The sequence below is a fragment of the Thermobia domestica genome, chromosome 13 (assembly GCF_964235325.1).
Source record: "Thermobia domestica chromosome 13, izTheDome1.hap1.1, whole genome shotgun sequence".
Lineage (NCBI taxonomy): Eukaryota > Metazoa > Arthropoda > Insecta > Zygentoma > Lepismatidae > Thermobia > Thermobia domestica.
In genome coordinates, this window is record NC_137466.1 from 145275042 (window position 1) to 145289421 (window position 14380).

The 14380-nt window shown below is 35.4% G+C and overlaps 1 protein-coding gene across 1 annotated transcript; it reads left to right on the top strand.

The window, feature by feature from the left end:
- The first annotated feature begins 2050 nt into the window (after positions 1 to 2050).
- Positions 2051 to 4722, top strand: LOC145668613 (enhancer of split mbeta protein-like). Its single transcript, XM_081736650.1, has 2 exons — positions 2051 to 2336; positions 3519 to 4722. Exons 1-2 carry the CDS (start codon positions 2265 to 2267, stop codon positions 4053 to 4055), a joined length of 609 nt encoding a protein of 202 aa, XP_081592776.1. The 5' UTR covers positions 2051 to 2264; the 3' UTR covers positions 4056 to 4722.
- Positions 4723 to 14380: the final 9658 nt, after the last annotated feature.

Sequence of the window (14380 nt, forward strand, 5' to 3'; positions counted from 1 at the left end):
TTGATTGAATAGGAAAGTGTAATACCATCTTTGTATGAATTCTATGTAGAATTATTTTATTAACACAATCAAATTAGTAGCAGGTTTCCGATTTGGATTCAATTAAACTATTTTTATTCTTTCTTTAATTATTACAAATCTTTACTTTCAAAAATACTTCCATTTTTTCAAGCAAGAGAAAATGAACGTCTAGAGTTCTAGTTTTGATGTAGAGAGATCCCGAGTTCGAACCCGGACGCTTGATTTGGTAATTGATGTTTGTCCCTCCTTTCCTCAGTGCCACGAGATGAATGATGGTATAAAAACATTACAATACAGAGCTAGATGTCTTTATTCAAAAAACATTTTTGGTTCATTGTTTAACTTAGTTTAAATGATTGTATATGGAACGGTGATGATTTCGGAAGATTTCTCTCCGGGGGAAGAGGAGAAATTTATTACACGGAATCTGAAAATAGTACTGCGGAAATACTGGTAATCTAAATATGCCCCCAGAGGGGCCACCCACTGAGATCATCAGTGACCTGAAACTTGGGTCATTGAAAAATAAGTAATATCCCCCCTTTTTTGGGGGGAAGGGGTTCTAGAATCGTAGATTTTCAGAAATAGTTAACACAATCTTGCATCCTAGGCTATACTTCCGAAACTGCTCGCTCACAAAAAAATAAATAAATAAAAATAAAATAAATAAATAAATAAATAAATAAATAAATAAATTTGAAGGTGTTATTGCTGTTGGCATTCTGTTTTAATATATAAGAAAATTCTATATTTTCATTGAGCTTTTAGACTTTGTTCTAAGTTACCAAAGTATCGTCGATAATGGGTCCAGTACTCAATTCCAACTACACAAATTTACTTTGTTGAATACATGTTTATACGGCAAATTAGTTCAAAAGGAAAAACGACATATTATATAATCTGTAATGCAGGAACGCACAAATGGTAAATTTCTAATGCACATATTATTAATTTAAGCTGTACTATATGAGAGAAAGAGAGGGAGCCAAATATGACGCCGTAGCCTTCAGCCTACTTGACTTAGGCCTTAATCAGGACCTGCAGCTACCCATCTTTACTAGTTTCCGTAAACCAAAACATTCGTAGTTTGTATATTTAATTATTTAATTCTAGAAAACAAATTACAGTATTTTATATAGAGAACATTTTCGAAATCCTCTTGCACATTATAAATATATATAGAGAGAGGATGAGAGGTACCTCACATGTACGTGAGAGAGAAGGTTTGCTGGAAGAGTAAGAAAAAACACAGAATGAGAGAAACAATAAAAAGGAAAAAAGAGAAGGAAAGATTTGGAAAAGGAAAATAAAATAAATAATCTATAAATCGTGGGGAAAAAATCAGGTCCGGTTATTTCTTTTTAGACGCATACATAGACATAGTAGCAACAAGCATATCAATTGTGTTGGTCAAAAGTCCTTGCGTGAGACTTCACAATGTGTCTACACACGTCTCTTCTTTAGCTCGTCTCTTTATTTCTTCCTTTTCTCTCTCTCTCTCTCTCTTGCACACACATACAAACACACTACTCTGCCATCCACGCGTGGTAATTTTAATGGGTTGTGAGAGCGGGAACCCTAAAAGGGGGAGGAAACCTTATAATGAGTAGTAAGAGGAGAAGGGGGAGTTTATAGTGGAAAAACTCCCTCCTACTATGACTATCAGTTACCCCCTTTGTCCCCCACCAATTTCCTCTTCTGGAATCCCAGCGGCAAACTGTGGGCAGGACTTATTCTGTTAGCACGTAGCGATACACATGGCTACGAAGCAAAGAAATTTTATTCATTTTTCACTCGAGTTTTAATTTCGCGAGATTTACTTCGTTTTGCGTTCTTAAAACAGTAACTCAGACTTAAAAACAAAAAAGTTACAAAATTACTTTGAGCACGCTAATAGATCAGATTCACAAAACTTATATAGTTTGTGACCAGAAAATTACAGGGAAGAAAATGTTGTAAACGCGAAAATTTTAACTTCGTATAAAAAAAAGAAACTATAGAGCAAGACGAAAGTTGCTGTCGGGACGGACGGGAGCTGCTGCTGTTATCCTAAGCACAGGTGTCGGAGTGTGTGGGAACGTGGGACTCACCGACTTTCCCACGGCCGGCCACGGGTCCGGCACACACCTGGCCTCCGTATATAAGACTTGGGGGCATCCGCCCCTCCCAACTTATTTGTTGCTTGTGCATTCAGTGAGTCAGATCTCTCCGTTGCCGAAGCGCGCTTGTGGAAAGCTAACAACATGCGGTCCGACAACCTCATGGTAGCCGATTACGAGGATCAACCGATCTCCCGTACTTACCAGTATAGAAAGGTAAGCCACTATTTTTGCATACATTATGATTAAGGTATTATTAGTGAAGTTTTCGAATTACTATTAATTATATACAGTTTTATTTTAGGAAGCAATATGAGTAGACTTTAATTACTAATATTAGTGTTTTCCATTCGTTAATGAAACGACCTTGATAAAATTGCTGGAAGCGCATCAAGAAAACAAGTTCATCTTGTTTTCATTCATGCTTTGAGGGTGGACGTGATGTTGAAACATTATTTTATGTTCCAAATTATAGATGGCTATGAATGGTTGTCAGAATTGTGAATGAAAGAATAGCCTAATAGGCAATAAGAACGGGTTTCAACGATATAATTTTATCGTAATTTTCTACCTTTTCCCCATTAACTTTCGTTATTTTCGAATGATACAAAAATGAGATCAGCAGATTGTTGATGTACTGTTACGAATAAGCAAATATTTTGTGTCACTTACGTATATATTAAGTTGCAATTGTTGCTAATTGAATAAACTGTGATATCAAATTGCAATTGCTTGTTATTTTTGAGTGAAGTTGTTAGTGCTTTAGTAGTTAATTCAAGGTTTTTATTTATTTATTTATTTATTTGGGGGAGAAGAAGGAAATGGAAATTATATCGGTTTAAACTTTGCCTAGAACTGTATATTTGTAGTGCATTATTCTGGGGAGGGACTTTAGAAAATTTGAAGATGTTACGGCATCTTAAAAAAGCAATGCAGTTTTTATTTATATTTTAAGAGTTTTACTGAAAATATATTGAAACTTTGCTGTCAAGAGACTAATTTAACCAATTCAGTATTTGGAGTAACTGATTGTTAACATTATTAATTAACTTTGGATTCGAAAGTGAGAATAATTTCATCATTATGTTACAGTACACAAGGATTTGAAATACGGAGTAATAACAACAGAACAATGGCGCAAGAATTATGATTTTTTAAAACTCTTTAATTTTCAGTAAGGAAAAAAGGGGGCGTGGCACTTCGTTGTAAGCTACTATTCGTATACCGGTACTAGATAACATTAGTTCCCTTCATAGTTATAAACGTTATTGATGATAACCGCGGAAGAGAGAATGCCGTGAATTTTTTATATTTTTTTGTTTGTTTGGCATTTTACTTAATGTATGTACTTTTTCAATGGCATGAAACTTATGAATGTTTCTCCTTTGTATCTTGCAGGTGATGAAACCGATGCTTGAGCGCAAACGCCGTGCCAGAATCAACAGATGCCTGGATGAGCTTAAAGAACTTATGGTTGCAGCTCTTCAATCAGAGGGTGAAAACGTCAGCAAACTGGAGAAGGCAGATATTCTGGAGCTTACAGTCCGTCATCTGCATAAGCTTAGACGCCATCATGCTCTGAGTCTGACACCAGAAGCTTCATATGCTGATAGATTCCGAGCTGGATTCACGCATTGTGCCGCCGAAGTGTCCCAATATCTTGCCGGTGCTGGGAACATTGATGCCGCAGTAAGTAGCAGACTATTGGCGCATCTTGGTCACTGCATCCGACAAATGGAAAAGCCACCAACCCCTTTAACCCCTGCGGGACAACAACCCAGTGCTTCCACATACACACCACCCAGTTCTCCTCTTGCATATGGACAGGCCCCATTAACGGCAATGATGACTGTTCCGATGGCCCATCAGCAACAGCATATCCAGAAGTGCTCTCCTGTTTCGAGTACAACAAGCAGTGTCTGGAGACCGTGGTAAATATTACAAAAAAAAAAGAAAAAAAAACTCTACCAAAGAAACTTTCGTGTGTGTACAGTGAGTGACTGTGTTGTAAATAGAAACTTTTTTTTTTTTTAATTGTCTCATTCCACCTGTGATGTCCAGTGTCTTTCTGCAATTTCTTTATAGAGAACGTTCTGTGATAGCAAAGAAGACAATAACATTTTTGTGTACAAAAAAGAAAGAAAATTGAGCTTCTTAAGACGAGCCAAAGTGACAATTAAATTCAAAACTATTGGTCCAAAGACAGTATAGTAAGTGTGCATAAACAAAATTCGTTTTTTTTAAATATGTTTAGTAATTCTGTTAAATTTTCAAGATCAACTTTTTTTCTTTTTTTACTTAATTTTCCCAGTGATTTTCTAAAAGTAAGAATTCTGGTTTTTCATCTTAATTTTCAAAACTCCGTAAGTTATCTTTTTTTTTTTTTTTTTATTAAAGAACATTTTAATGATTCAGAGGAAAAGAATGAAATGCTCTTGTTTTATATTGAGTATCTTTGATAAGTCTGTGATATTTTTTGCCAGTACCTGAAGATTTAAATAATTTTATATTCTATATAATTAAATATACATATCTATTTGCGTGTGTGTAAAAATAAAATGTTTTGCATTTAAACTGAGAAAATATAGCACACAATTCAAAATACTTGAGAACATTTCTTTTAAAATTTATTCTGAGATTTTTCCTTTCGCGTTTCGAATTGGGAAGAAATATTTTATTATTAAGAAATAGGGATGTTGCTGCTTTAGTTTGTTTGATTTGTTTGTTTATTTTTATCTTACATCATTTGGATTTTGTTTTTTATTGAAAGGAAATGCTTTCATAAGACTTTTTTTATTTTTGTAAGTGAGAAAGAAAACACATCTCTATTTCTTTGAAACTATACAGTACGCTTCGATAGCTATTAGCGTAGAGTATTGGAAGTACAGAATTTGGTTATTTACATGCAATTAGCAAATCTTGTAGTATGCCGAAAATAATAAATACAGAGCTTGCATATTTATAATGTAAGTGCGTTTCTAGAATTGGAATTATATTTAGTAAACAAACTGCCTTAAATGTTACTAAGAAATAGTTTTAATAATAGTTTTATTTGTTTTATTAATGCGTTAATTATTTATAATTCCATTTAGAAACGCATTTGCATTAGCGTGTGCAAATGAATGGAAACAATACAAAAGAAATTAACATTATTTTCTTCTTTGTTTACTGTTGAGAAATGATTTATTCAGCATAAAATCAGTATGAAATTTTTCATGTATTGTTTCTCAGTAATTTGCATAGTATTGTGCTCTACGTCACCACTGCAAGTGCTTGTTTCCTTACTCTATGCTATTAGCCTCCGTATATATATACACATATATACCAGTTTTTAAATAGAAGTTTACTTCACCGTTGCTGTTTTCAGTGAGGATGGCTGCATTCTTTCCTTGAAAAAAGAAAAACTGCTTTTAACGTTTGAAAACAAACTCGAATTATTATTATTTTAAAATCGTAGTGTTAATAACATTTAATTTTAGGGGTATAAAATTATTTTCCTGATACAATTTTTCAAAGAAGAAAGTATCCATCCTCACTATGAAATTTCTTTGCCTTAAAAAAAAAAATCCTGATGTGTCAACAGCAAAGACATTGATAGCAAACAAACGTAGATCTTTGTTTCTACGCCCCATGGCCATACCTTGTGAGGTAAGTGATATAGACGGATGATTGATTAAAGAATCTGATGGAATGAGAATGTGGAAGAATCTTGAGAAAACTCACGAACATGATGCTGTCCAAACTCACATGATTTGGTATCGAATCAGGGACTCTTCTCACCACAAGTGAGCGATCTACCCCTGAACCATTAAGTACTTAGTGGAAATTAAATGTTTTAAGTTTTACGTTCCATGGCTATTCCGGTTAAGCTAAAGGAAACGGCAATGTTGAGAAATGAATGAAATGATGGAATGAAGAAAGTGGGAGGAAATGGGAGAACCCGAGAAAATCCACGCACATTGTGTTTGTCCACCACAAAGCTCACTTGGCGCGAGCTGGAATCGAACCAAGGATCTCAGGCACCAGAGGTGAACGTTCCACCACTGAGCTACCGCGGCCCCTCAGTAAGTGGCTTCGTGGTGGATGACATCATTATGTTTTGGGCCTTTCCGCACGAGTTCTCCCGTTTTGTTTCATATCTTCATGCAGTGAATACATTCAACTCATTGACTGGTGGTCACATCGGTAAAAATTAACATTTTAACGCTACAACCTGAGAGAAGGAAACTTGAAGTATGTACTAATTCTTATATTTGGTTGGTAACGATACATACAAATCTCCTCAGCTTGTAGCAATAAAATGTTAATTTATACAATATGACTTCCCTCAAGAACCTCTTTTGATTGACAGTATACTGTTCGAATGATTGAGTTCAACATCCATTTTATATTCTTAAGACTATATGAGACATGATCTATTAACTGCAATGCGAACCACTAGGATTTATTAAAGGAAACTAGTCCGCACCAGGTACCAAACCCAGACCACATGCACAACAAGCACAAGTACTACGAATGACACTAATGGTGCCTATAGTAATGAATCAAATTTACAAGTTGTTTATGAAATTGAATGAAGAAAGTGAGAGGATACTGGAGAACCCCGAGAAAATCCACGTTATACGTGGTGTTTGTCCAACACAAAGCCAACTTGCCGTGAACTGGGATCGAACCAAGGACCTCTATGTAAATCATTAGCACTGTTCTACCACTGAGCGTCCGTGGCATAATGTTTCACACTGTGGGATAGATACATGGCCATTAAACAAAAGAGACAAAAAGACTGGCAGCTTCCAAAACGTGAGTGTGGAGAAGAATGGAATATCTTTCAAATGAAATTAAGTCTTTCAGTTTAACGTCCCACAATTATGCCCTTTAGGCTAAGGAAGATGGATGATTAAGACAAGTGAATGATTATGGAAGAATTAGTGGAATGATAATGTGGAAGGAACGGTGAGTATTTCGAGAAAATCCACGGACACGATGTCCATCATAAACTTACTTAGTCGGGGATCGAATCAGGGACCCAACGCACTAGAGGTAAGTGTTTTACCATAGAGGCACGCTCATGTCCCAAACCAATTTTCCTTTATCTTTTCAGTTACATCTAAAATTGTTCGTTCCGCCTCCACCATTTCTAAAAGTCTTTTCGTTTTCCGCTCAACCAAGCTAATTCTCTCCATTCTTCTCCACATCAACATTTTAAAAGCTCGCAGTCTTCTTTTCATCACCTTTGCCTAATGTTCATGTTTCTGCTCCGTACAGTGCGATACCTCACACGAAGCATTTCATATAAGTCTTTTCTCCACAAGGACCCACTCTTTATTTTTCCTCCTAATTCTTGATTATGGTTAATGACTAAATTGAACTAATATTAAAGTGTGACGCCATCAAACTTTTAATTATGACGACAATACACAGTATGGTTAGTGAAGTAATAACCCAAAATTATTATTATTAACTCTTGGACTTTAGCTTTTGTTTAAGTACAATATTGTCCCCAAAAATGAGACAGATACGAATCCATATGCCTATATTACATCGTGCTAAGCAAAATAACATATTTGAGGCTAAATTCTGACGCGTTCTTATCGATAATATCGGGAAAAACGAAATTGTCGAATTTAAAAATATGTCGTTCATTGTCAATTTGATGAAGCTGATTGAATTTATTGTTTTTCGATCTGCCCTAACAGTGAGACACATAATTCTAACAACGATGTACATATTTATAACAGCAAGGTTCATAATCTCCTCCTAACAGTAACGTACATAAATCAAACCATACCACTTGGAGTGACAGTCTGAGTCGCTCCAACGCCATCTATTAGCGTCTAGCCTAAGTACGAACACGTGGTCAGCACGATGCGTCTTCCCGGTCTCGAACACGCGTATCAGAAGCTTTCTAGACTTAATGGCCGTCACGTCTTTTATTCACGTGATTCCCCAGTTTGCATCACGACGCAGAGTGAATGCTGAAAATTGGAAAGCGCCGGCCGGAAATCGAACCCAGAACCACATAAACGAACTATCTAACCACTTGACCACAGAGTACCATACAATAGCGTGCATGCTACTTTTAATCTTTCATTAGCTTTCACTCCGTGCGGCACCATCCTCCTCAATTTGTTTTCTCACAATATCTTTCGTAAAACTTATCTGATTTTACTGAAACCTGATATGTGCGCTTTCTTGTATTTCTTGGTCTTCTGCTGGTAGTGTTGCCCACGAGACTAAAAATGCGTTTCAAAAATTCGAGATGAGATTAAAAAAAAAAAAAAAAAAAAAAAAAAAAAAAAAAAAAAAGATGAAAATGGAATCGAATATAAGAATTTCACGCGTCTTATTCTACGAGTCGTTGAAATCTCACGAGGCCAACGCAAGTTCAGTGAGGTCCTATATCTCAAACACTTTTTAGTGTTACTTGATTCATAGTGTAAAAAATTATAAATTAATAAATGAGTACGAAAACAATGAAGAGCATTTATCAATGTTTACAGATGTAGAAGTCATTACACAATATACTTATGATAAATATATTGTGATTTAAATATATTGCAATACACTTAAAAATAAATATGATTTAAATGTTGTTATATCACACCCTTTATGAGTTTCTTGTAATGCAGAAGGATTCTGATAATTTCTAAATGAAATAAGGAAAAGTCAGGGCAGCGCCATAACTGAGATTTTTTCTGGGGGGCAAGCATTAATATTTGGGCCTCCTAGAAAGAAAAATAGGCCCCCTTCTTTCCATCTTTCTCTTACTTTTTGTGGCCCCCCAGAGCATGTGGGCCCTCCCGCACGGCAAGGTCTACGGGGCCGTTAGCTATGCTCTTGGGCCCTTCCATACGTGACAAATTAATTAAGGGGACAATATTAACAAATCTCAAAGCCATACGAATAAATATTATTTCAGGGTCCCTAATAGTACATATTTGTTTACTGAAATGAGTCCACAACTCAGTTTTGTTGTATTTACCTTTTGTGTGTTGTTTTGTTTATGTAACGTAGTGAATCTATTTGATGCTTCATTTATAATTTCATGTTCGTATCGTATATGGAGTAAGAAAATTTTGTCTTAAAGTGGGTCACCCTCGAACGGCGGGGAGCTTCCTTGGCCCCCCTACAAGTTGCGGCCCTGAGTCAGGACATAAATTTTGTACATAGCTTTACAAAACGAATCGAAAATAGTTACAAAAAAAAAACCTTATTTCTCGTCTCGTCTCGTCTCGTCTCTTGAACAACACTCACTGCTTGTATGCTTCTATAGAATACTTTCAAATAGTCTACTAATAGGGATTTAGATCGATCAATAACGTGGGATACAGAGAGAAAGGATAACTTCATCCCATGGAAGTTAGAAGTATGATCAAATTGATAATATGATAACCAAATAATTTGCCATTTTTGTAAAATTTATTCCATTTTTATATCATAGACTTTCTTACAGGCATATCAACTTCTTATTTTAGTTGAAACTGAAATCTATCAACAATTAACTTTTTCTGTTTCACGAAAATTTCATTATGTGGACCATCCAATTAAAAAAAGAAAGTGTTTTCTTTAAGAATTTAGGTTTACCCTTCTTTCTTTGACTTGAAATCAGTCTAGGCAAAAAGTGAAATTAACTTAAAAAAAAAATCCTAAACAAGAATTATGCAATCTACATATATACACAGGGTGTTCTAGGATAAGTGGGTAGTAAAGCAGGAAATATTCCTTAAGGCCAATAGATGAAATTATTTTTGGGAAGTAGGATCTATAGGTGAGAAATAGATAATTTCCCAACTAGATAGCTTTGACGCTTTAAACCATGAATGGGATATGTGAAAAGATTCTGTGGGATTTGTGGACGATTTTGCCATAGAGGATAAGGAGAGCCATTATGTATGATGGGCTCTTGCCCATTTCTTTACACAGGCATGTACCGTACTGGCTGCAACACGTGAATTTGACTTTATGGCTCAATTCCGTGGCCACTCCACTCGCCTGATTTACACACCCTCTATTATTATCATCTGTGTGGAGTTGTAAAATTCATTGTGTATGGGACACCAGTCCCCTAGCTGTCTACCGTGCTTGAACGCATTCAAATGGCACTCGCATACATCCAACACATATCCGGTATTTTGACTCGTGTGCAAGACTCCATGCTGCACCGTGTATTTGCCTGTTTCCAGGCCAACGATCAACATTTCGAACGTATATTGCAGTGATCCTCTGATGTGGGGGCACGGTTGCTCAGTGGTAGAGTGCTTACCACTGGTGCGTGGGGTCTTTGGTTCGATCCTCGGCCAAGTAAGTTTGTGGTGGACAACATAGTGTCCGCGGGTTATCTTGGGGTATTCCCGTTTCCTTCCACATTCTACCGATTCTTCCATCATCATTCACTTGACTTCACCATCCGTCTCCCTTAGCTTAAAGGGCATAATCATGGGATGTTTTTAGTTACAATATTTAATTTCATTTCAGAGATACTTTGTTGTATTCCATTAAATGGTACTGATACTGTTCCTGTGTTTTCCTTTTCCTCCCTTATTATTCATAATTCAATATAATCAGAGTCATCTAGTGGGCAAACTATCAATTTTGAACATATATTTCTCAGGAACATATCTCATCTATTGACCTCAAGGAATTACCTCCTACATTACTTCCCATTTATTCTGGAGGCATCGTGTATAGTATATAGATCGGATAATTCTTATTTAGGGAGTTTTCAGGTAAGTTGATTTCGTCTTTTGCCTCTACTGGTTTCAACTCAAAGAAAGAACGGCAACTCTTAATTCTCAAACAAATATTAAGGTGCCCCTTACCTGTAACTAATTTTCCGAAGGTAAAATCTTACTGCTCCCACTCTCTAATACTGTTACAATTAACAAAAATGTAAGCTGTGCAAGATTTCTGATCAATGGGACAACTGTTAGGCGACCCTCAAACGCCTTGAAGTTGGAACAATTAAAACCATTTCAAAATTTTACATTTTCAAAAGAAATTTTAGACTTTCATTCAAGTAACTAACTGCACCATCAATATTTTCCTAAAATGATAGTTCGTACGCCATTCTCTTCAGAGTGAAGCACAGTTTCAAATGTATGTATGTCTGATGTACACGAGAAAGGAAATTGTGGAGATTTTTGCAAAATTCCTCTCCAAAGATCTCCCCTTTAAAAAATTAGTTTTGCGCCCTTGGTTTTCATTTACAACAATAATTTCTATAGCATCGAAATATAATGTGATCGAACATTGAACGTTATTTTTTCGTAATAGCATTTTTGTTTGTTTGTTTGTTTGTTTTTTGTTTGTTTTTTTACGGTGTTCGGCAACGACCTGTAAAACAAATTGTTTCTAAGTTTCATCTTTTATGAGAATGTTATTGTAGTCCTGAAGGAATTTGACACCTCTTTCCGCAACCTCATACACAGCAATTATCTTTTGTCAACTGTTTTTCAATTCTACTCAACTCAACCGAACTTTTATTTATTTATTTATTTTTTTTTTTTCAAATTTGTAACCAGGATCATCCTTCCACGTGTGGAGGAAATCGGTGCTGATAGAAAATCTCGTAAAAAAAAAAAAAAAGTTTTTGTACCAGAAGTTATAAAAACTCGATGTTTGTAAAAGAAGAAAATTCATTTTGGTGCAAAATGTACTTCTTTGTCTGTTTCCAGCAAAATTTGAGTAATTTCTAGTCTTAACCACTGTTGGACTCTTATCATCAAATAAGGATACAGCCTTATTCTGGAACGAAGTTACAGAAATGATTTTTTTTTTTTTTAAGCAGCCTTATTGATTTCAGGATGAATATTCTGATAATTTATCAGTTGACACATAAAACTCTAATAATTTCCTGTAATCATCTCACTGTTGTCTCTATATAAAGAGTTGGTGTTAAAAAAAATCCAAGAATGGTAGAGCGGGAATCACGTACTTCATTGCTACCTATTGGTTAATGTTGTAATCGTTTTTTGTCTAGGTTTCTCTAAATATTCTGAAAAGCACCATATCTACAGCAGAAGTGCACCCATCAGTGAGTCGAAACATTTTCTCAAACTAACTCAAAATGTGATAACAGCAAGGAAAGTACAACAGGTCACGAATGAACACATTTTTCTAGATTCGTACAGGCACCATTTACTCGACCTATGGTTCTTGATGTACTATCACAGCAAAATTTGAATTTTACCTCATTTCTCCTCTGCTTGGTAGACTCCATGGTATGTTAGTATTTCAGGGGTTTCCAACAATTGATCCATGCTTTACAGTCCACAGTTCCACTTCCTAGGTACTTTTAATATCACTAGTAACCTATGGCGCTTTACTCTGATTTATGACTAAACAACGATGTGATTGAAACATACATGGTAATGGCAGTGACGACGCTAGCTTTAATTTCTTGGGAGAACAGACGAGCGGCAGAGAAATTTTGTCGGGGCCAGCAATTTACACCAAAAAGAAAAAAAAAGGTTTATATATTTTTGGCCTGCATTAGAATATAACATGAGTTCCTTCGGCTAAGCGGTTAGTGTACGCGCGTTTGACGTGGGAAACCTTGATTCGATTCCCGGCGGGAGCTCATGAGGTTCGGATTCCACGTTAATCAATAGGTCCCGTCTCATATAGCCTCGTTGTTGAAAGGGACGTTAAACTCAAAGTCAACTCAACTCAGAATATAACATTTTTGGTGGATACTTTTGGGGGCATGAATAACCACCCGGAGGAGATCGCCGCCGTTGACTGACTCCCCTCTGCCATCGTCACTAGCTAGTGATTCATGAATATTTCAGTAAATTCTTAAAGTTGGTTTCTTGGATCCTTTATAATTGTTTATCCGAATAGAGAAAGCTTCGTTGTAGCATCCGAATGACATTTGGAAATAACTACAGTACATATTTTGTCTTTCCTGCTATAATTACATACAATATACAAACAAAGGAATACGTATATCTGCAAGAAGACGTAAAGATGTCAGAACCCTTTGCGTTATTAATTTAGTTCGTTTCCCCCGAACTTGCCGATTCCCATTTTGGCCAATGAATTTAGCCAAAAATTTTAATCACCACAAATGTTCCTCTTCTCTTGCAGAGCACACAAAGGCGAAATCTCCGAAATTGCTCCGCCTTTTCTTCAAAAAGAAGAAAAGAAGAAGAAAATACAACATATAATTAAATATCAAAGTTTTGTTTTTATATCCATGCCTCCTTAATTTTCCACTTTTAGTGACCTTCTGTAAGCGGATGTTGGAGCTTTTGATTGGTTCTAGAACTTGTGTTGCCGGCATCTCTCTTTCGTTTTGCTTTTGTTTCTCTAAATAACTCATCTTCGCTGCACGCACGTGTTGTTTCTTGTCAGAACTGGAGTAATTTTACCCATATTAATCTCTGTTAATTTTCTTTTAAATATAATAACCACATTCAGATATCTTCATATTAATTATCTATTGCTACCGACATGCTTTGTGCATCCTGGGACATTCCTAGATTGATTTTTTTTTTTATTATTACTGTGAACAGTAAATTATATCTTCACGTTATGTATGAAACAAAAAAAGAAAAAAAAACGCCGTGTTGTTACCTTTTTAAAACGACGAAATTCTTTAGTTGAATTATAAAGGAAAAGTAATTGCTTTTTATGAAAAAAATTAAACGAACAACAACAATTATAAAGCAAAAATGGCAGTGAAATCTCTTCAGCAAAACTAGGAAAGTAAATTAATTGCTATGACATACTATTATAAACTTTCTAGCTCCTATTTCTTAAATTAAGTCATCATAGCATACTTAATGATTGTTATTGAATCATTTGTTTATGAAACTAGAACAAAATTATAAAAGTAGTTTCTGAGAAATTTCGTTCGAAAAAATTTACTTTATCAGTAAATCGCCCTTTCTAGATTCTTCACGAAGAAATGAATTATTCATACAATGCAAGAAGAGCCATTTTCGAGAAAATCGTAGGAATCGCAACAAGACACAACCAGTAAAATCAGTAAAATTATCTTTTCTGAAATTTTACCAGATAAATTACAGTAATCGTGTTGTATTTAAAAGATATATTCCTGTTCTGCCTAATGACCTGCAGTACTTTGTACCACACTTTTTATCTTATCTTATCTTTAGTCAAAACAGAGGAGTTCCCATTATAGCTAATATTCCCAAAAAGGGGTATTTAGATTTCAGAGAAATTTAATAGCACTTATTTTCCAGGCTATTGCAGTAGCTTTCTGGCTTCTTAATTTTCGTCTACCATTTAACAGT